This window comes from Palaemon carinicauda, unplaced genomic scaffold, assembly GCF_036898095.1.
Source record: "Palaemon carinicauda isolate YSFRI2023 unplaced genomic scaffold, ASM3689809v2 scaffold105, whole genome shotgun sequence".
NCBI lineage: Eukaryota > Metazoa > Arthropoda > Malacostraca > Decapoda > Palaemonidae > Palaemon > Palaemon carinicauda.
In genome coordinates, this window is record NW_027168538.1 from 75,077 (window position 1) to 99,948 (window position 24,872).

General features: G+C 33.7%; 1 protein-coding gene across 3 annotated transcripts in view; it reads left to right on the top strand.

Annotated features, from left to right (window-relative positions):
- Positions 1-24,370, top strand: part of Git (ARF GTPase-activating protein GIT1) — an 80,008-nt gene extending 55,638 nt beyond the window's left edge. For 2 of the 3 annotated variants that reach the window (XM_068367685.1, XM_068367687.1), the window contains 4 exons: positions 48-194; positions 3,458-3,562; positions 10,247-10,387; positions 20,627-24,370. In XM_068367685.1, coding sequence (XP_068223786.1) covers positions 48-194; positions 3,458-3,562; positions 10,247-10,387; positions 20,627-20,821 — 588 coding nt within the window. In that variant the 3' untranslated portion in view covers positions 20,822-24,370. The remainder of the gene's footprint in view (positions 1-47; positions 195-3,457; positions 3,563-10,246; positions 10,388-20,626) is intronic. The other variant, XM_068367686.1, reaches the window with a different exon arrangement.
- The last annotated feature ends 502 nt before the right edge of the window (positions 24,371-24,872 follow it).

The following is a 24,872-nucleotide window of genomic DNA, read 5'->3' on the forward strand; positions in this document are numbered from 1 at the left end:
TATGTATGTTTGAAGATAACTAGTAGGTTAACATTACTATGATTCAGGTAAATATGCGTACAACTTGCACTAGTCGAGTCCCATCCCAGAGACCCTTTAGTATGTTTGAAGCTCGTCAGGGCCCTCCGAATGCCTCTGGCCCGAGTCATCATATGGATCAAGCCCGAACTTCCTCCTACCAGATGGCGACAGTTGTAAGTACAGTAGCACTAATTATTTACCGTACTATTATTGAATATGGTTCTATAGAAAACCATGCACCCATTTATAGTGTTATGTAATACCTAGCTCATTTGAGACAGAGATTGATTTGTTTGCGTTACAGTACTTCGCTTGCAATATTTTATTTGGTAATGATAATCCTGTACTGAATTCATTAAAGTATTAACAAGACCAGTATATGTATCCTCTGTCAGTTAGGATACTTTCTAATAATTCTTGTGTGTGTGTGTTTAAAGATTTATTATAGTTATCATTGAAGTTTTTGTCATATTCCCCCTTTACAGGGATAGACATGAAATGGTTTCACTCCACTGTATTGTGTTTAAGTTCTTGAATTCCGGTCTGGTCTAGTTCATCCTCTATTTCCTTGTGTTGTGATTTTCTGGCCATTCCAAATTGTTGTCATCGTGGCTTCTGCATCTACTATCATACTTTATCACTCATTCCTTCTCATCATATTCAGACTTAAATATTCCCTTTAGTTCATCCTGGTGGCCTGTTTTTTTACCTGTACTTTGTGCGCGCACAGTTGTAATTATGTCACGATAATGAGGAAGTGAGAACGGCTTGTCTGATCTTCATATGTACTGTATAGAAAAAATTGATTTAATCACAGTGTTTCTGTTCAAGTAAAGTCACGAAATTTTTTATATGGTGTGGGGTCGAAAATTTTAGTGCAACTTGAAAAACTTACTGTAGGGGCTAAACATTGGGAGAGTAGAATATTACTGTGTAAAGGAATACCATACTATAATATAGACCTGTAATGTTTTAAGATGTAAATACTTCACACAAGTTATGTTGTTATTAATCAGGCTCTATCAATCTATGAATATATTACCTTATTTGGATCAAGCATATAATTATTAATAATGCACATTGTACTCATGAATGATTTTAACAAAAAAGCATCCATTCCATTGTCCAACAGCCAGTAAGATAATACTGCTAATTGATATGTCTTTCCGTATGAACATTAGATGATACAGGACCAAAATTTGTATATAGTATATGATACTTCCGAGTTATATAATATGGTCATTATTACTATTGCAGACGTTAATATTGTTGATAAGATTTCATTGCAATATGTGGTAAATAGGTTATGAATCCCAAATTTTACAAAAGTATAGTTTTTCCTGTGACGACTACATTTTAGTAGGATAAAGATTGTTTCTTTGTGTCACATTGTTAAGCTAAACAGAATAAGTTGGGTTGGGCTAGGACTGGTTGGTCTGCACTGAGGCCTTAGATTGTTATTGTGGGTTGTGTGGATGACTGGGACCAAACACCATATTTCCCATTCTCCTACTGTTCCCTTTACAGTATATCCCACATCCATCTATTAACTTCCCATACCTTGTGTTATCCTAAATTCCTCCTACTCCCTCTTTGATAACTACAGTATGCATATATGGCGCAGTTGGATCTGCATCACCATTGGTCAGGCTGGGCAATGCCCCCTTCCTGAAGTATATCTTGCACATATGGGCAGCTGCGTTCCAGTGTTTACCCCCATAGAGATAGATGCTGTCAGAGCATCTAATGCCGATTATTTTAGGCTTTACTTTAATGGTCTTTGCAACATGTCCTCAATCCCTAGCTGTGCCTGATTTTTATCTTTTTACTATATCATTTCCCCAACATTTCTTCCTTTTTGTTTGGTATCCTTTTTCTTACTTAAGCTACAAAGTGCAATTGCTGTGTTTCCCCCCAGTTCCACCTCAGCATGAAATGGCCTTTTCAATCCCAGCTCTGTATGTCCAAGACTTATAAAGCTTCTCCACAGTTTTTATGATGCGATTGGATACAGGATTTGCTATGGCAGGTCTTTGAGTTGAGCTTTAGGAGACATCTACTTCATTGCCTAGATACAGAAACAATGGTAGCAGATGAATCTTTACTGAGTCTTTGGATTAGCTATTGCCGTTAATTTCCATAAATCTTACCCATCTCTCTGAGATACTGATAGTTACCTTAATTGTTCCTGTGATCTTCCTTCAGAATGGTGGTCTCTTAGTAATGCAGCAGGTATATAGAAATTGGGCATACTCTAGTTAGTGAGAACTCTGCATACTATATAATTGGAGAATGGTGTGGTGTCTCCATGACAACAAAACCTTTATTCGATATTATCGTAAATAGTCTGCCCCTCTCCCTGCATGGTCCAGCATTTTGACGCAATAGTGGCTTTCGTTAAGCAAGGATAACAGTGGGTTGTTTTCTATCCTGACATAAAACCACACTGCCAGAGCTAATTCAGATGATCCAGACATTGACTTGACCTTATCTTTTTTTTCCCCTTGGTTTCTAACTTAACATCCTGTCTAGACCACTTTATGAAGGGTTATCAAGGTTTGACTGCTTACTGATTTTGATGGAAGCTAGAATTTTTTTGGCATTTATTCACTGAAATATGTGCTGTAACTAAGCACTTGAAAAACATTCATGTAAAATTTGCCTCTGGGTGCTGCGTCCAATCTTGATAGGCTGATGACTTTTAGGGCACTTATTGTATATCTTGACCTGTTGTTTATTTGGAAAATAACAGTATTGATCCACCCTGGTAGGGTTCCTCTGGAGGTTGTATGGTCCACCCTGGATGTCACTTTGTTCCTATTATGATAACAAGCTTTAAAAAAAGGTAACAAATTAGCTCTGACAGAAGAAATGGTTATTGTTATTAAACACAGTAAACAAGGTGGGAGCCAAAGTGTAATAACTTTTGAAGGAAGTAAATGAAAGAAGAAACGCAAGAAAGATGACTTTGCTGGAAACTGACTTATATGGCTACTTTCTTCCCCGCAATACTATCCCCTTTAATGATGAGTGCGAGTGTCTCCAATTGATGTAGGCTTCTCACTTGGCAATGTTGCTGAGTTTATCTCCCAGGTTTGTTTTCTAGTCCTCTGGGAGAGGGAAAGGGTCTAATTGATTAGCTTTTCTGAAGTCTGAAGGTCTCTCTGAGAGAGGAGGCCTCATAGGTCTTTGTGAATCGAGTCCTTCATCACTACATAGTGTGTGGGATAAAGGTTCATCCCAAGAAGTGAACGATCCTTCTTTCCTTCACTATATCCTCCATCGAGGATAACAAAATTATCATTTTGATATACTTGCAAAAATGTTCTTAGGTATTTACAGTGTGCAAGTAAAATGTTTTGAATTTTTTTGCTAATATTTAACTGTTGAATTTTTAGGTTTTATACTTAAATTAATAATTTGATACATCTTTCAGCGTATGTCAGGAGAATATGATAATACTCGAATGAGAAGCCCTAGCTTGGAGCCAACAGAAACCACACCTCTAAATCCAACCCAGTCATTGCCTTCTCAGGAAGAGGTTTGTTAAAAGCAAGAGCTTAGTTTGCGTATTTGTAGAGCATTTAGGATAAGTAGTAGCATAAAGATGTCTTTTAGCCATTTATATATTGCCAATTGCTTTGAATTGAACTTTACAGTCTTCAATTTTTTTACTTAAGTACAGCTTTGTTAGGCTGGAGGAACGTAGAGAGTAGAGGTCCCCTTTTTTTGTTTTTGTTTCATTTGTTGATGTCGGCTACCCCCCAGAATTGGGGGAAGTGCCTTGGTATATGTATGTATGTATGTACAGTTGATAGTATGTATAGTTATAGAGGAAGCTTTAACTTGTATATCAGTAGATTTGTTAGTATTTCTCTATATAAAATGCAAACATAAGTGTTATACTTTATCGTGCCTGAGATTGGAGTGATAACGAAGAGCTGAGTTGCATATAGGTAAAGTCCATTCTTCCTCTCAAGTATTTTAAGTGTCGCTGAAGGGATTGGGGTACATCAACAATCTAGGTAAAACATGTCAGAGCTACTATGATGTTACAGGATTCAAAATATGTTTTGGAGCTTTTAAGTCTTCCCCAACAACTCTGTATAGAAGAAAATGTGTAAGCCACTCTAATACTTGTACTCATATCTAGTAACTATTTGGAGTGACTCATCTACTAGGAAATTATTTGATCCTTGAGATGTTTTTTAGTCATTCAACACCATTTTCCATCAGACCCAGTCAACTCCATAAACTCTTAAATGTAACTCAACTAACACTGAGAACCAACTCTTCCCTGTTAGAAGATTATCAGATTCCTTGTATAGAAAACATGGCCAGAACATCTTGGACAAAAACTTCTGTTGCTTTAAAGAGCTTCCCCATGAGTAAGATGTAACCTGTCAACCCCATATAATCTCCTTGTTCTGGGATGGGGAACATACCCCATAGCTCTTAATCCTCTGTATGAACTTATCTCATATCCTGGGGACTGATCTAGACCAGGGCTCATATCCTGGGGACTGATCTAGACCAGGGCATGTCAATGCCCCAATGCTCCTGTCAAGGAGGACCACTTCTCTAGATGATGCTTTACCTCCAAAGTCTACTTCTGTGGTTTCACAAGCCCCTGTTTGAAAGCAGTTCAAATAGTCAGACCTTCACATCTACAAATTATGATTTGTCATGTGGTGCTAAAAAGACTCGGTGATATTTCGAGTTTCTTGAAGGTTATCTTAGTTCAGAAAGGAGTTGGACGCCACCCGCGTGGTTGCCAGTGCCTCATGCTCAAGAGCAGACATAATTGGAATAGAGCAGCCAGCAAGGAGGTACAAACCATAGGTGGATATCATTCTTTTAGAGAGGGCCTGTCATGTAAAGCATCTGGTGAAGGACTTTCTTCATCTCCTGAACTGTATTTTTTTGGAGGATTCCTTCCTTTGGCATAAAGGTAGCTGTCTTTTTCTCCCTACAAGAAGAAGCCAAATCACTATAAGAGATATTTCTGTCCTAAATTAAGGGCTAAGAAAGCTATCAAGCTAGCACCACAGTGTGGGGAACTGATAAAGGGTCTGATCTTCAAGTCTGTAGAATATCTAGATCCGCATTGGCTTCTCCTCCTCCTCGCTTGGATGGAATGTCGCTTTCTTGACCTTGTCAAACTTGAATACTAATGTCCCTAGGGCCTGTACTGACTTGAGGACGTCTAGAGAACAGGTCTTCACTGAAGGTGTCATCCCAAATCAGAGGCTCAGAGGAGCGTGACTTTTTCTTCCAGTTTCTCTTCCCAGCAATCTTCGTCTGTGGTTTTTTCTTGGGAAGATTTTTTCTGGAGGAGAAGGTTATGATAGAAGATATCTTACTGTGTAGTGCTCCCATTCAATCTGGAATTTGGCATTCCCACCATGAAGCAAAAATGATTTTGGGTAACAGCTGCGTTTAATACTTCACCAAGATCTGCTCTTGCAGCATTGCTTCTCCTGAAGAACCTCTATCTATTCCATAAGAGCAGTGTTTATAGCTAAAGAGGTAGAGGCAGTGCATTTGGGAGGAAGGTAACAGTGCAATAGAGGGAACAGGAGAAGAGGCGACCATTGTTCCAACCTTGCATAAAGTGCTTGAAGTCCATCAGCAAGGTTTGCAGAGTCTCCCTCGTGATCATCGATGAAAGTGTCCCATCGTGCAGTATGCAAAAGCTTGTGCGCCGGACAATATCTCTCGCGTGTAGGAGGCAAAGCCATGGGAATGGAAATATGTGGAGTAGGAGTCTTGCGAGAGTGAACTCTTCGCTATTCTTATGTTGATCTTTATCATTCTTAGAGCAAGAAGGATTTCCCTCTCAGTAGGCTGCATGACAAAGTGTGAAGAGCATGGGAAGAGTTTATTTTCTATTCATTGATAAGTCTAAGAACACATCCGAAAGACCCTTGTGTACAGTATGTTCAGTTTTTTATATATTTTAAGGTTTAAAGGCCGCTCATGAATGGCAGCGGCAAGGGACAGTGACATTGCCCTATCAAGCAGGACAATGCCTAGAGACTGACCATATATACATATGATCAGTGCCCAAGCCCCCTCCCTACCTAAGCTAGAAACAAGGAGGGCCAGGCAATGGCTGCTGATAACTCAACAGATAGACCTATAGACGTTCTCAAACCCCCCATCCTTATCTCATAAGTATGGTAAGGTTGCAGCGACCAAAGAAACTAACGAGTTTGAGCGGGACTCAAACCACATTGGCCACTTTCTTAACCCAATATTTACAGAAAGTACACACATTTTTCAGTATGCACTTGTTTTTACAGCGCACAAGTTATGAGATTTGTCCTATATGTGGATGCATTATAGGCTCTTCCTGGCAACTCCTCACAGGTACACTGATACATCAGTCTGTCACCAACTGGCTTGCAAAGGATAACCTCACTGACTTTGTTACCTCACTATACTACTCTATCAATGTTAGTGAAAGTTTACACAGCAAGTACTGGTGCCAAATAAAACATTAGCCAAGCAAAATATACCCAGATTAGAATTTAGTAACATTGAGAATATCAATAATACAATGAGCAGTCTGTGAAACATTAAAAATTCTAATAAAGAACACTACATATACACTAACTCCGGGACTAAAAAATTGAAGAATTTCTTTTACGTGTTTAAAACTCTTATACAAAAAGATCCCACATTAGGGTAAGGAAGAATATAAGGATGAACTAAACTAAGGGATGGAAGTTGGCACCAAGTGTAATGATCCGTAGACATCCAGAATTACAGAGATTTGTGTGTCTTCAATGCACTGATGTCGAGGTGTTAGCATTTGCCTTTCACTAATGCAATGAGATAGGAAACAGTAATTATGATGAGTTGTAATGAGCAAAGAAGAATTTAGAAGCCACAATGGGGCAACTTGAAGGGATAAGTAATATCATGATATACCAAAGAATAGAAATAAAAAACCCTGAAGATAGCAAGACAACTCATCATGTTCAAATGATAATAATAATATTATTATTAATAATAATAATAATAAGCACCCTTAGGATAAAAAAAAAAAAAAATTGAGGGACCCTATTTTCAACAAAAAAAAAAAAAGACCTAATGGGTAGCTAGAATTATTTTTTCAAGTAGGCAGAGGAAGGGACAGAGAGACGATCTGAACGGAAAGATATTTCAAAGATAATAAACAAATCCTCAAAGGGAATAATGAATTACAAATCATATTGGGCATTTCTACAGAGGAGTATTTTCCATCATAAGTATTGACAGAGAAGAACAAAACCTTTTGAAAAACAGTAAATATATTCACTACCTGGTGAGTGGATATTGGTTGCCTTTTTTTTTTTTTTTTTTCAAACATCAAAAAAGTCAAAATGAGAAATAATTAGTACAGTAACTAGTAGTGTTGTTACTCCCTTTTAATATCATCTTTACATAATGTGTACCCATGGCCAATCATTCTAACACATCTATGAAATCTTCCTCTGATTCTGCTGTCATTACCAGCTCATCTATACACCCTCTCTCTTCTTTTTAGTTCCATAAATTACTGGTTTACAATATAGGAATAATTTCCAATCCTTGAAAAACTTTGTCGTAATTTTTTAAAACTCCGAAGCACTCATCACTCTAGGTAGTATATTATTATTTAATAACATTGCTAACTTGTTGAATCTTTCTGGTATCTACTGCATGCATGATTCTAATAAATCGCATGTTTTGGTATTTGTGTCAGTTGCCCTAATAGAAACTACAATATAAGGCATACAGTACCCTCTTTGCTTGTCATTGGTACAGTACTACAGTGTTGTATTTTCTTCACTCTGATGGCTATATATGTTGTTAATTTCTTTGTCATTAAACAGAACATAGAATTGTTAATGTGGATTATTTTTTTCAACATTTCCTCCCAGTTTCAGTACTTCTGTAGTAGGTTCTGTAAATATTCCTTTTGTGTTTTGACTTACTATAATGCATATTCATTTCTATTTTATACTTTTTTTCCCTATTTTTCTGGTGCCATTGCTTCATATTTATAGACATTCACAACAATCGTTTACCTGTGTTCCCAGTCAGAACCAATATGATATTTGAATCACTAAATGTAAACAGAAAAATTTCTTCCAGTATAGTATTAGAAGTAATACTATATTATAAGTAAAATACAAACATACACTCGCCTATACTATCAGTTCAGTAATTTAACCTTTACTCCTAGACAACATACAGTAAAACATATAAGAGAGAGGTTCACACTATGTAATTTATTTTTATAGCTTTAAATCTCCATTTGATGTAGAACTTACAGCACTATTATCCAATGAAGTGATTCATTTAGCTTCATATTAAAATGCTGCTGCTTTTTTAAGATTAACTGTTTTTCAGTACAATCAGCCGCTATATTTGATGAAAACAAGTCACCACAGAAAGTTGTCTTTTGTCAGTAACTTCAAAAATTTTATCAGAAATTTTGTTTGTCTAACAGGTTATTTCCATTTTGCAAGTTGAGTGAATATTATTTTAATAATCAAATATCTTGAAACTTCTCATTTACGTTTAGATGTTGCAAGCACTATGGCCAAATGAAATATTCTTATTGCTTGAAATGATTTTTCATCTTTTTTATATATATATAAATAATGTTTGTTGACCAATGAATATTATTAGAGCAAGTGAAGAGTTTAAATCCACTGTTTAGAGTATGGTTTTGTCCTCTGCAATAAAAGATTCCCATTAAAGTAATATCTGGTCTAATTAGTTACATTTGATCCATGGGTATTTAATGAATAACGCACAAAATCAAACTTAATTCTTTGTCTATTCTTTACAAATTGCCCTGAATGCTATTTTTTAGAACAAATACTTGACCACAGAATTTTTGTGAGAATCTTCAACATTATTAGTCTAAGTATTTGTTGGATAGTAAAAAGTTGCATTTTATTATATAAGATCTAATATTAAGTACAGAATCTTTCAGCCACAGTTAACTCAACAGTTTAATTGAACTGTTTATTATCAAAATTAGATTATGCTCAGCTCTTCAAGAACTTATTTGGCATTGCTTTTAACAAAATTGCTAAATGATTTATTGTTAACTTGTTCTCATCTTTTATTATTTCCTTATTTCCTTTCCTCACTGGGCCATATTGGAGCCCTTGGGCTTACAGCATCTTGCTTTTCCAACTGGGGTTGTAGCTTGGCTAGTAATAATAATAATAGTAATAAGATGGAACTGAAACTTTTCCAGTTTCCGTTGGTCCATCATTTCTTAATTTCCAGCTTTTGAATCGGCTCTTTCATCTTTATGTTATACTTTATCCATCTGTTCTATGCCCTTTACTATACCAAACATTTTCTTTATTCCTTCTGCTCTCTGATTCTTATTCCAATCCTTCCAAGTATTTTTGCATTGGTCAAATGTTTTATAGGTTCACAAAATTATGAAAGCATAATTGCTCCTACATCTATGTCTTTTTTCTGTTAAAATAGGGAATGTCTTTAGCTTAGTTAGCACAGCTGTGGGATACAAATCTTTTTTCCGTTAAAATAGGGAATGTCTTTAGCTTAGTTAGCACAGCTGTGGGATACAAATCTTTTTTCCGTTAAAATAGGGAATGTCTTTAGCTTAGTTAGCACAGCTGTGGGATACAAATCTTTTTTCCGTTAAAATAGGGAATGTCTTTAGCTTAGTTAGCACAGCTGTGGGATACAAATCTTTTTTCCGTTAAAATAGGGAATGTCTTTAGCTTAGTTAGCACAGCTGTCAAAATCCTTAACGAGATTGTTAGTGACAAGTCGGGAGCAGTGCCAAGTAACCCTGCTCACTCTCCTGCCAATAAGGCATAGGTTAACCCTTTTACCCCCAAGCTATTTGGAACTTTCCAACCCTTAACCCTCAGGGGTTTTTATTTTTTAAGCACATTTTGCAATATACTGTATATTTTTTAAATTGCTCTAACAGCCTTAATTTTTGTCATAGAGAGGTCAGGTTGGTCTCATTCTTTTTGAAATTACCTGAAGTTTCTCATAAAGTTATCAAAAATGTGCAAAAAAAAATGTAAGCAGTTTTTTGCAAGGACGTACCAGTACGTCCATGTGGGTAAGTGGACGAGTTTTGTGAAACGTACCAGTACATCCATTGGGGGTAAAAGGGTTAAGAGTATTTGAATTGTAAAAGAAAGGAAGCTAATCTCAGGAAACTTTCTTTTAATTGTCGTTGTAATTTCAGGTTGTAAGGAAAACCGAAGTAATAACTAAGAGAATTCAAGAGTTACTTATATCAGCGCAAGAGGGACGTCAGGACTCTTTTGTACCTTGTGCTGAACAAATACACTCTGCGGTGCTAGATATGGATGCTATTTTTCCAAAGGTAAGTAACGTCAAGATGTCGGTATGTTTGAAGTGTATAAGAATGATCACAAATGCTTAAATTACACTTAAATAGGATGTCCTATTGGCACTAACAATTATTCACCTTTTATGGGAATTTTATTTTTCTTATAATATTGAATATTCTAAAGATGAATTTACACTAAATTTCAAATCATTTGTGTTCTGTAGTCATTAACATAAAAACTATGAAATGACACTTGTGTCAACCTGCTAACAGAATAGCACAAAGTTTGAAGTTCTGATTCAATTATTTGAATAAAGATCCTTCCACAATTTGGTCACACCTGGAATGAAACCTCTAGAATACTTTACAGTATAGAGGCTTATGAAAGAAAATTCAAAACTATTAGAACTAACTTCGTACTTTGTATTACATAGTGGGTGGTATAGTCTGGGAAGATCTGAATGTTAATGATGGTCAGAATTATGTAAAATCTTATACGTATCATGCACAAAGCTAATTGAACAACAATGTCAGCGATTAATATCCAAATTATTAATTAGAAATGTAATAGACTACAAGTTTTTGTACAACTTGTTAAGATTCTCTTGTGCCCAAGACCAGACAGGACAATGGTTAAAATGTGGCAGAGTAAAGCAATTAAAAATGTCTTCATGTTAGACGTGTCTACAAAATCCTGAAAGACTTGATATACCAAAGAAGAAGAAATAAGCCAAATGTTGCTCAAAAGTAACATGGGTTACATGTAGTTAAAGAAACGTTGATCCTCTTACAATCATACTTGAAGTTTTGTGTGGGTTTTAATTTTATTCCCCATAATTTGCATGATACACTAATTTTAGGTAGTTCTCTTTGAGGATTTAGCAACGCAGGTTAGCATCATCTGCACAAGCATTGTACATGTATTTGTTTTCAGGGCTTAACGGTATAGCATGTGTGAATATCATACAAATAGTAAGAGCCAAGAACATTTCCCTGAATGAAATACCAGATATTACATTTCAGTATTTTCTATTATTATTGTTACTTGCTAAGCCACAATCCTAGTTGGAAAAGCAGCATGCCACAAGCCCAAGGGCTCCAATAGCTACTCAACAATCTACTGGTTTACTGGTTTAGAATTTAATAATACTAAAAAACTCCCATCTGTCTTAATTTTGAAGACAATGGCCTCATGATTAATATTGTCAAAATCAGCATTAAAGTCAAAACTAATTAGGCAAATTTTATCACCACAGTCAATGGACTTATGCATGAAACTTGGAATTATAAGAAAAAAATCTTTTACACAAAACAACAGTCAAGGTATGGAAAGGTGCATAAGATGTATAAATATTTATGTTAGAAGTCACTTTATTGTGAAAAGAAGTTGTATAGAAAATGATAGATAGTATAAAAGGAATCATTAGGCATAAGTCATAAATTGAATACATAAAGTTGCAGATTGATTGCCAATTTTTTAATCTTCCCCTGTGATAACAAAACTTATAATTAAACCAAGGTTGGAAAAAGCTAGAAAATACAAAATAAATACACCCTAAAGATTCCAAATATGAAAATGTCTCGAAGATAACATTGTACTTAATGGTACTAGTACTGTACATTACAAGGGAAAGGAGAAAGGAAACTCCTTAGCTCAAAGTTACTGTCTTGACCAAGTAACAATTTGTCAACTTCTCAGTGCATGACAAATTTTAAAACCACTACGATAGTTGCATCACAAAGTCATTCAGAAGAGCGCAAGCTCTAGGTGACAGTGAACGTCGACCGCTTACAAATAGTTTGCTGGTGAAGTTGGTGATATTTATGACAATCCAATTACTGTTCTCATTAAAAGCAAAATCGAATAAATTCCAAAATTTTATTGGAAATATTTGAATACGAATTTGTGCGTTCAGATGGTCTTGGTCTTTGTAACCCTGTTGTTCGATGAAGTATAAAAGATGAAATAATTTTTAAGATTGTATTTTATGTAGTACAATTATTATTATTGTTATTATTATTACTAGCTAAGCTATAACCCTAGTTGGAAAAGCAGAGTGCTATAAGCCCAAGGGTTCCAACAGGAAAAAATAGCCCAGTAAGGAAAGGAAATAGAGAAATAAATTAATTCACTAACTTACAATCTACAAGTTCTTTTGTATAGACCACATGGTACCATATAGAATGGTCGAGGACAGATTTCATGTTTTCCCTGTACTTTATTTTCTCTAATATTGGTATTTTCTTTATTTAGTGGGAAGGTAATTTAACAATTCTTGTTCTATAATGATTTTTCAGTTTTAGTACATAATTTTGAAATAACTATTTCCTAATTTGGTCTCTAGCTGTCCAACTTTGTCAACTTTGCCATGTTCTAATTTTAAGCTTTTGAAACTAAAAGCCTTTGAGACTAGGAATTTATAATTATACTATACTTTACTTAGAATTTTATTGTTTAAAATTTTCAATTTGTTTCAAGACTGACAGTATTTTAGCGTCGTAGTTTAGTTCTAAAATGACCATTGTTTATAAAATGTTGGACAGATAGAAAAATTTGAACTTTTTCTGTTTGCTCTTACAAGTTTGGTAAGAACACTTCATCCATTCATGACATGGAAGAGATATTCTTATTTTATGATGGAAAATAAATCAAAGATGACAGTGAACATTTATAAAAATACACAAATGCTTTATTTTCATGGTTTTAGATAAGTAGTGGGTAACAAATATTTTTTTTTTACCCAAGTCAAGCAGTTAATGTAACTATTTTTTCTTTTTGCATGCAAACGTTAATTGAACTTGATTTCAGTACTGAACAGTATTTAAAGGCTTTACCTATGGTGCTGATGGTAAAGAAATTTTCTGAGCCATATTTTTATTAAATGACATATCTTAATTATTTTTAATTTTAGGATTTTTTTTTTAACATTTTAGATATAATATATTTTTTCTTTGATATTTAATCACCGTGTTTATAAACAGGAAAAGCAAAATAAATTTAAAGGAGTCAAGGAGTTTTTTAAAAGGTGAGGCAGTGTATAATTAAAGTACCATGTGCTGTCCCCCTGCTGCATCCACCCATTGTTCATTCTTTAGAACATTGCACCTCATGTAGTTATGCTGCAGCACATATGGTGTTACATACATCAAAGCTTTAAAGTGCTTCTAGTCGTCTTTTTACGATATTCCGATTTGGAAAAGTTGCAGTATATATTGCATTTTTTTATTCATCAATTTATACAAGTTGATTTTAGATTGTAAGGATTTATTTTCAGGTTAGTACAGTAGTTGATAAGTATTTTCTGGGCTCCGACCCGTGTCGGCCAGTGAAATGCTCCTTTAGCACTATTTTTTTTCTCTGGTAATATATAGCAGTTATATACCTTAGATATATAGCAGTTATATACCTTAGAAATAGTGCTAAAGGAGCAGTTCACTGGGCGACACGGGTCGGAGCCCAGAAATAGATTTTTCCTTCGTCAAAATCCCTTTTATAGTGATGGTAAATATGTTCAGGTATAGGAGATACTCTTCTATATTGTTGATTTAGATGCGCTACAGTAAAACTACAGCCTAATCTGCCAGTATAAATTTGTTGATGGTAGATGTTTGGTAATGTTTTTGTGTATCATATGGTATGTAGTTTTCAGGGGATGCATAATGCAAAAACCCTCTTGATGTATAAGGATGTGGTTGCAGTGAATAAACATAGTAGTTAGCCTGATATGATAACCTTCGGATAACATACTTTTCCGGGTTTATTCATTACTGTTGCGAAGTCTCGTGCAACATATCTTTTCACTGATTAAAATCCTGTACAAGGCAAATCTGAGTTTATCCACTATGGATGAACCACCCCTTACAGTAATGCTGATATAGTAAGTACAAACATTTTTAATTATCTGTTTGTGATAATTTCGCATCTTTTTTCAAAGAAATCCCTGCGAAATAAGAACGTTTTTCATTTGTGCAATATCTTTGCCAGCCTAGTTATTATTTCCATGAACCTCCTCTGATGTTCATATGGTTTCTTCTCCAGGAGCTCAGTTTATCGACATGTATCATCGTAAGTTTAAGAAAAAAAAATTCCAATATTCTTTCCTTTTAATAGACATGTCTCTGTTAAGGCAATAAGACACCAGCAGTTAATACTGGAGAAAGAAGTGAAGCAACTAAGGCCTTTGTTATTTCAGTTTCTCTGTCGTCATCGGTACAACTCAATGTACCCCTCTTCTATACTGTGATAAGTTTTATTTCATTTTAAGTGGTCTTCCTCTGGGTTTGTTTCTAATTACTGTGCAGGGATAGTACTGTGATTTAAATTATCATTGTGAGGAATGCATTTGCCTCACAAGGAAAGTATGTTTCAAGTTAGAGAGCTAATGAAATATATTTTTTGTTCAGGGGGAAAACTAGGAAAGGCTAAGCCAGTTGTTTATAGCGGGAATGATCATGAATACGACACACCAAAAACCCCTCCTAGTTTCTGTAGTGATGGGCTTCAAAGCTCTTAACTTATTGTGTAATAATAAATTGTGTTCTCTTAGATAAGATAATGGGTTTTCTCATTATCTTCGCGTAAAATAATGGTCTTCTAGGTTTCATCTTGTTTTTTTTATTAAATTTCTAGCTTGGTGGGCTGGTTGAAATATTTTATATAACCATCTAACTTTTTGTTTGTCTTTCATGTCTAGATCCTCGTAATGAAATCTGATAAGAGGTGAACTTATGAGTAAATATATGCTAATAAGCCAAAATATTCTTTTAAAGGATTAGCGAACCATTAACAATTAGGGCCCGTTGATGGAGGGATTAACAAGCAACATATTCATAGAGAATTGTGACTTGAAGTTCTTACCTTCTGTTATGCATAACACGTGGTGGATTTTTTCCCTCCTTTTATTCTCTTCAATTTGTCAACCAATTGCCACAGATTGTTGACCTCATGAAATGCTCATCTTAAGTGACCATGATTAATTTTATTCAACATATGTTTAGCTGTGTAAGCTGCAACCTTATTCTTTGGCAGCTTGGGTGGGATTTTTTTTCTAAGAAAGTTAATAGTACGGTTATTTTATTAAGGTAATACTAACAAACGCCAACTCCCTTGATTAATTGGTTTGCTTTAAACCTCAGTTTTGTGATAATTTTCTGCATTTAAAAAGCCATTCTGTGACTAGACGTCCTCACAAGTATGTTCTGACGTAAGTATTTTATACCGAAGTCATTGGCAGGTTCAGAACTGATAACATTAAGAAATGAAAGAGCTCAGTTTCAAATAAATCTCAAGGTCTTAGAAGTTGTTTAATATCGCAAGTATGTGGTTCTAGTTATTAAAGTTGAGGTGATTGCATAGTGTGTTGTACCCAATTATCATAATAATTTTCCCGATGATTATCTTGTGTCATGTAAAATGTTAATTGATGTTCTTTAAAAAGGCTTACAGCGCCTCTTATCACCCTTTTTTTTTCACTTTGCATTTTGTGATTGATCCCCAAGGGCCCGCTTAAAACATCCAAATGGGCCCTCTCTCATTCTTTTGTTACACTAACAGCATATTATCAGTAGTATAACACCAGAAGATGACTGATTTAGTTTTAAGTCGTTGGGGTTAAACATTTATGTTTGTCGTGAAATTCTTAGATAGTACATTTTGCTAGCAGATTTGCAAAGAAATATTAGATTTGCATTGTGCCAATAAGGCAGAGGAATGTTTAATCATTAGTTAGTGCAATGAAATTAGGGGATGCTTTGGCTTCAACCTAAGAAAAATAATTTTATACAGAACTGGAAACTACTTAGCTTTCAAGTGTTTTGAAAAAAAAAAAACTGCTTTTTAGGTAGATATTTCAGTATTTTAAGTTATATCAACATATTTTAGGTATACTGTATTCCCTTTGAATTTAATGTTGATTAGCGATTACAGTACTATAGAGGTACTATAACAAGAATAATTCCTAATATGAGCGGGTATTTTCGTGACTGTTGAACTATTAATTTAACTATAATACATGAAATTCACTTGCCTTCCTTCAGTTGATAGGTTTTTAAGAGATACACGGTATTGTTGGTACAGATTTGAAAATTTCAACAAGCATATAACACCCAATGCATGAATATTAAGAGTCTGACCATTGTTGGGAAGTCCCAATTGTATTTTATGTCTTAAAAAAACCTCTTACATATGGATAACAATAATTCCAGTACAGTAATAGAACCCCTTTGCTTTATAAATGTTATATGTTGATAATTAATTATATAGGTAACTTGAACTATTGCTGTTATAAAGAGGGTGTCTTGTTTTTTTAATAATGTGAAGTAATTTCTAATTTGTTATCAAGGTATATCAAAAGGAAGGGCATATGAAGTTTTTATACAAATATACTATAGTATTGTACAAGTTGAAAATGGCCATCTCGTGACGTGAGTTTAAAGACAGGATCAACTAATTTCAAGATTCTTTTAAACCATCTGACATTTTTTTTTAATATTTTGCATTTTACATCACCAGTTGAGGGCAGTTTTATCCATTATTTTAAATGTTTGAAGATAATTTCATGATAGTGAATTCATATTTAATAGATGACAAGCTTTATGGAAAAATGAATCTTGCGATACTGAATTTGAAAAGAATAAACATTATTGCTTTTTGCTATAACTCTTCAAAGAGTGTCATATTGAAGTACAGTAAAACTTCCTTAAATGTGGCTAATACATTCCAACACCCTGTGTGAAATTCCGTGTTAAGTAGGCTAGATAAACTCTATGGTTGTTTGTAAATTCCTTTAGGGTTGTGGTGTCCGATGTGGTAACGTCCCTGACTGGTGAACGCCTGACTGGGGTTCGAGTCCCGCTCAAACTCGTTAGTTTCTTTGGTCACTGCAACCTCACCATCCTTGTGAGCTAAGGATGGGTTAGGGGAGCCTATAGGTCTATCTGCTGAGTCATCAGCAGCCATTGCCTTGCCTTCCTTGGTCCTAGCTTGGGTGGAGAGGGGTCTTGGGTGCTGATCAAATGATATATGGTCAGTCCCTAGGGCATTGTCCTGCTTGATAGGGCAATGTCACTGTCCCTTGCCTCTGCCATTCATGAGCGGTCTTTAAACCTTTTAAGTGCAGAATTTCCGGCAATTTTAATAGTGTTCAAATTTTTATCTCTTTAACTTTTATATCCATCCCCTACTTGCATAAAGGGTTTAATTTCTTTATTTAGGCAGTAAATTAAGTGTTCATGAGAAATCCACTTGTAAGCCTAAGGCCTTTTGTTGTAACATTAGTGAATCAATAGGTATCCCTTTTATCATATTTTCTATCCAAACGTTTATTGCCTTCTTCTTCTTTACCTTTCAAATTTCATCATCCCTGAAATCGGCTGCAGAATGTAAAACTCTAAAATGGCTGCCAACGCAAGAGTGGGCGATCTTAACACACGATTTCATTTGCCAGATCAAAAATGTCTACATTAAAGAAAAATTGAGTTTACTGCTGATTTGAATGGCTTTCTAATTGCCAACTATTAAAACCGTCATCATTCAGTTCTGTTGCATTCATGGACTATACAGTATTAAGATCGACATTTATCTTATATACTCGCGTATTGTGTGACCGACAAATTTTTACGTATAAAATATGATTTTATTATATATATCGTGTACTGTATCATGCGAGTTCTTTTTTGAGAAACAAAATTACAATACACTATCCTCCTTTACTCCATTTCTTTATCCCATGTTCTACTTCAATAGGTTAAAAAAAAATAAAAGGGATGGAATCAGATAGCAGCTGTTTTGCTTATATTTCAATCACTGTATGATAGTAAACAATTCCCGTAGCTGTTACAAAGTCGCATAAGATGGACATTTTTACATTATACCCTTATTCGCTATTGAGAAAAGATCAAGAAAATATATTGCCAAATATAAACTAGCCGTAGCTGAAGGCGAGAAAATAAACGATATTCATAGGCGCTATTCCGTTTGGAATCTGGTAAAGCTGTGTCCGAAACTGTAGGAAACAAAAATAAAAATTTGTGAAAATCGCATAATTAAATGTAGATGCCTAAATTAGAAGATTACGTGATAAAGTGTCTGAAAACCGAGAAAATAGTTTTGTTATAACACAATATAAATAATTTCCTAAGCTTTATAATCAAGCACCGAAGAGCTAAAAATTATGAATTGTGTATCGGCAAAATAGATGAAACTTCGGTTAACTTCTACATGAGATTAAACTCAACAGTTGATAAAATATGAGAGAAGTATTTCAGATAAAACTATTAAAACTAGTATGCTAAATTAAAAATGATAGTTCAGGTAATAATTATTTCTCTTAGGAAATCAAAATTATGCTTTGGTAGTTTGCCTTAATCAGTTGATTTAGAAAGCATAGATGGTACAGTAGTGTCGATCAACTAATAAATGGAAACAATTCACAGTTTTATTTCTTAATACAATACTAATGTGTGAATATTACATGCATTATTATTGGATACAGTTAAATGAAAACCAGTTTAATAAAAATCCTGTTGATTTTAGATATAGTTTCAATTTTTTACCACAGTAAATGAATGTACAATTTGGGCTATATCATAGCTTAGCCCAAGATTTCATATGCTAATTTTATATCTCGTGTACGATCGATCCCCTTGAATGTAGTTTCAAAATTGGCCTTCAAAACTCTCATGTCATACACAAATCTATATTTGCTTGAGGAGGAAACATGATTCCTCTCGGGTTTATTTTATGACCAGAGGTAGACATAAGTAGCTCTTCCTAATTTGATGGAAAAAGAGTTTGAGGAGGGTCTAAATATTTCTTTAGTTTTATCCTATCGTCACCCTCATAAACTAACTGCCAAGTCATTTTCTCCACTTGTTGGGAAATAAGAAAAACCTTCTCATTTCCTAATTCTTTATATCATTGTCTTGAGCTTCAATTAACATTCTAATTTACAAATTCTTCTGTTAAGAATTTGTGAATTGAAACTCAAGACAATGATATAAACAATTAGGAAATGAGAAGGTTTTTTTTTATTTCCCAACAAGTGGAGAAAATGACTTAGGCAGTTAGTTTATGAGGGTAACGCTATGCATCTTGATATGCAGTGTCAATCATTCTTGAGATTGTACAAAGCCCTATTTGGTTCTACAGTTACTTTCATATAGCCTTGCCTAACATCGTATTAAAAAGCTATTGAACAGAGTAACATTACAAGATTGGGATGACTGTGCCAAATGCTTGCTGCATCGTACTGTATTTGTAAACAGCGAATTAACTACAGTTAATTTTGTTTAAGATTTATTACTGGGTCTTTCAAAGTTACGTTGCATTCTTTGTTGATTAATTGATTTTAAATGTATAGATGTACAGTATTTCAAAAAAAATTTCTATTCTTTAAACATAAAAATGGTGTGATGTTGAATCTTACTCGTCAAGGGAAATTAGGATATTGTATCAGTAATCAAACCTGCAACTACTATGGCCATGTCAAATGTAGTCGTTCTTGTTAGTGATTATTTAACATATGAGACCTGTAATTGGATTGGGGAAGTCTTGATATGCAATGAGGTTCTGGTTAATTTTCTTATAAAGACAATCGCTTTGAAGTAATTTGATCTCTTCTATTAATAGGTTTCATTTTTTTCACCAACGGATTTTTATATTTGTCAGAATCTTCATAGTTGTCAGTTTATGCACTTGTTAAATTTTAAATTAAAAACTAACTTACCAAAAAACAAGTTAGGAAAGTAAAATTATATTAATTTGGGTATGTTATAAATAATGATAACCAAAGATGCCGTATTTCACAACTAATTTGAATAAGTAGCATTGCTTAGGTTGATACTCTGATAGGGCAAAGCAAAACTAAGAAATACTCTATGCACAATTTGCAGAGAGTAGAAAAACAGGAATAAAAATTAGATAGAACCATATTTCTGCAATTGATATATTGTAAATCTTAATCATTTGTATTATCCCTTGTTTATTATAGTCTTTTTACTTATTAGCCTCATTTCTTTCTAGTTTTATATTTATGTAGAAAATTTTAATTCTAAAATTATTAGCTTTTCTAAAAACTTTATTGCTTATGATTCCTTTTTCCATTATGCTTTATATCTTTCTTTATAATATACATGAAAATAAAATGTACACATTTTTTCCAAACCAGTGTCAGATTTTCTTCAAAGATTCTCACAATTTTTTTATATTATGAAAAGTAAATGTGGCATCTCATATCTATGAAATCTGAATAACACTACTCCTTATGTTAATAGGATCGGTGCTCTTCTGGGGTGCAGGGAGGACTGCGCCAGTTGGTAAGCAGTGCAACTAGATTGCAAAATGAATGTCGAGGCCACCTTACTGCACAAGCCAATACCCTGGACCCAAAGTTTGTTACACAACAAGTAATTCAGTGTGCTTATGACATAGCAAAAGCTGCGAAGTTGCTGGTTACTCATTTCCAATAACTATTTAAGGACTGTATGTTATGCTACTCCACAAATGACTTTGTAGATATTTTTTTTTTTTATTTAAATGCCGAGATTTTTTTCATATATATTGTGCTCTTAATCGTATCGTTGATTATGTGACTTATGAACTGTGGCCGATGCCATATTCCATGTACTTTTAAAGTGAAAGGAGTAATAATGCTGTGTTAGTTTATCAAAAGTCAAGAACTGAAACAGAAAGTTGCGGGTGAGATAGTCCTCGCCAGCATTGTCAAAAAAAGATGTGTTCTTGTGCCTTTCAGGTAAGCCTTTTCCAAGCTATTCTAACCTAGTGTGCTTCTTGAATATCTTGTACATATGTGCAAAGTGTGCTTGCCTAGAAAAGTTATTTTTTTCTATTGTTCCTTCTTAAAGGTAGTTTTGATTTTCAAGAGCCTGTATATGTTATAATGGATTACTTTGCTTAGTTTTTGTGCATCTCTTAGTGTTTTTGAAGGGGACATTACTATTATTGTTATACAGTGAGCATATATATATATATGTATTTAAATATATTTATGTTATGTTGATGTGAGATAGATCAAATATATATGTGTCATGGCATATGAGACGGCACAAACACATAAAATTTGAAAGAGTATATCGCAATATAAACTAAGAAACTATTGTAAGTCACAAATTGTGAAAAAACAAGCTAGGTAAAGTTGCCAAATCTATATTTCCATAAAAGAGTTAGAATAATCAGAGGTAAGCAGCAAAACTTTGAATAGACTTGGACTTAGGTCATGGGCAATAAGAGATATATAGATGGACCCGAGCTCAAGCAACTGCTATTTTCTACAGTTAGTAAATTGTGTAATATGAAGGAAATTCTCTTTCATGAGCAGATGCCCCACTTTTGTAAATATGCCACATCTCCATGAGAAATGTTTGCAGTTTTTGTTAGATTTCAGAAGAAATCATAATTTAAAATGACAAGTTTACTACATGATACTATACTGTATTGTTGTTCTGACAGGTGTTATATATAAAGGTATATTGTTTATATACAAATTAAAATATTTAGCAATTTTATATTAAATAAGAAAAGCTATCATGCAACATTTGCTTGTCAAAAACAGACATTTGTATGTGCAAGTTCAAAGTTGGAAATTATTCTTACGCCTACAAATATGACCAACACATAAAAGGACATATACGATATAAAATCCCACTTACACAAGTTAACCTGACAGATCCCAACCTTTTGGTGTAGGATTTGCTGCAATATTTAATGATGTTCATTTTATTTTCTTAGTAATGCATTATTTGTTGCATTAGAACTGTCTTTAATATGGTGAACAGTCAAGATTATTAATAACCTACAGAAATGATTTATTTTTTAGTGACTTGAAGGGCTTTTTAGAGGGTTTTCCAAATTTATTTTCATACTCCCTTTAATCCAATAGATAAGTTTTCATTCCATAGGTCATATACCAGTATAAATTTTAAAATATGCTGGATCCCTGTTCTCTTAGGCATTAAGAAACAAATCTAATGTGTTTTAGGCTTTGTGGAGGAATAGAAGTTTAAAAAATTGAAAATGTTAGATTGTGGTGTTCCCTATTAGAGGAAAAAAGTAAGCCATATTGAAGTACAGTAATTCTATTATAATTATTAATGCTCTTTTATCTATGGTATAGCAGAATGCAAAAGAACAATTATACAATTGACAATAAAAGCGTGTGCTTAGTTCACATTTTTCTCCTCAGTGAATATAGACAGAAATTTCCATTTTATCCTGTCAATAATTCTTTCTAAGTTGTGATATATTGAATGATATTTGATATAATTTTAACTTTGGTGGTTAAACTGTTTGAATGTGTTAATTGATCCAATTCATACATTTTATTAAGCAACAATTTTTGGCTGTCTTAAAATTTAATAGTTTTAAATAAACTCTAAAACTGCTTGCATAAATTCTTGTCTGAATTTCTTTGATTCAAGAGTATTAATTGAATATCTGATTTAATTTTTCATTTTTACTCTGATAATTTTGCTTAATTTTTCATTTTTTTCCTGAAATGTGAGGACTATTTTTTTTACTGTAATATCTTATGTCATTATATTGTTGCTTTCATATGTCAAGCGATGGATTTCTGTCAACTCCAGGTAATTTTCAACTTGCCATAAACAGGCAAACATCTTGCTGTAGATAATCTATTGTTAATTCAGACATTTTTCTAATTGTGATTTTAACTTGCTTTCTTTAGTTTTGTGTTGATTATAAACTAGTTTTATTCCAAGAGGAACACTTTTGTTTATCTCGCCATTTAGTCAGTAACTTGGCAGCGACGGATAACATGAGAGCTGTTGTACGGCAGGAAAGTATTTCAGGTTTATGATTAATTTTAAAGGCACCACTATATTTGTAGAACAAACCTTCTAACTGGAATACATTTCACATACAATCTCTCTTATCATTTCCATAGGACTTGTAGTCTTATGCTCTAACAACTAGTGTGAGACTTGGCTTGTAATAAAAATAATAATGATTTGTTCTTTGCGAAGGTTATACGGTATAGTGGTGAGGCCTATTTTTTCCTGACCTGTTATTTATAGATTTCTAGGTGTTCATTTGACACTTTGCAAGGCAGTTCAACCAAGCCTAATAATTGTATACTGATGAACAAGCCAAAGCTATGTCTACCGTAAATGAAATGAGCCTTAAGTATATGATTTTTCTATCAAATATGTTTGCATTAATAGCTTACCTAATCAAGTATGTAATCCCAAGATGAGTTATATTTCTTATTGCTTGACAACAGTCTAATAATAAATATTTCTACTTGGAATATTATTACAAGAAACATAGTAATAAAATCACAAAGTGTGCTTATCCGAATTGTCAACTGTGATTTTTAAAATAATGGAAACTGAAAATATAAGAGCAGTCTTTCAAATAATAAGGGGTTTTGGAATTTGGTATACACATCAAATACCAGGGTTTTTCATATTCAGGCTCTTGAAATAATAACACCTCTAGATTTTGTTAGTTACTTTTTTTGTTTTTACAAAACAGAAGTTTGAAATAATAAAATTTTATCTCTATTTTAATTGTGGGAGTTTGCACTCCTCTTTTCAGTCTTCCATAATAGAGATTATGTTGAAAGTACTAAACATTGTTATGGTATATATAACTTGACCAGCTTTAATTGATTTCAAAGTCTAAATTGGTTAAGGGTTTAAAGAGACTCATTTAAATAGTACTAATAGAGGATAATATTTAAGATTTTAAAATGTTCATGTCTGTTGTATATGATAGGTTATAATTGCAGATTGTATAAAAGATTAATTTTCTTGCATTTTGGTGTGTTTACATTAATGTTAAATGAAACATATGCATTTATTAGGACATTATGTAATGTTGAACTATATAGATTTTTAATTTACTTAAGTGTAAACCAATGTACATGTAAATATTGTATGACTGATTAAACTTGTTTATTAGCTGAAGCTGACAACCCACAGTTTCTGTTATTTAAGTGTACAAATTATAATTTAAAAAAATATAAGCCACTTGTTGTATGTTCCTTTTTCTTTAAAAAGCATTATACTGTAATGGTAATTTTAATTATTGTCGTTAGTAATTTGTTTTGGTTTAGTTTAATTTTGTTAGGATGAACAAATTATAATTTTGTGGCTATTAAAGCTTCATAAGTTGTTACATACTCATGGACGGACCTCCAGAATAAGTCCTCTTCACCCACTTTTCTGTAATACTACCTCCATGATGTGGCTTCTTTAAACTCAGAAGTTGATGTAAATTCTTATTTTGGGTGGGCACTTCCACTAAGATGCTTGTTTAGATAAAGTAATGCAGCCTTTATCCAAATAACTAATCCAGTGCCAGCTTGTATGAATATCATCAAGGATTCTACATCAAGTATGCAGCTCAAGCAACACATGACAACTTGGTTTTCCTCTTCTAGGTATCTCTGACAGGTGCTCCATGTGCATACATTCTCTTCCGGTACCTATAGCCTGTCGGTTTACCCACTGATCATGGCAAAGTATATGGCCTGCTTTG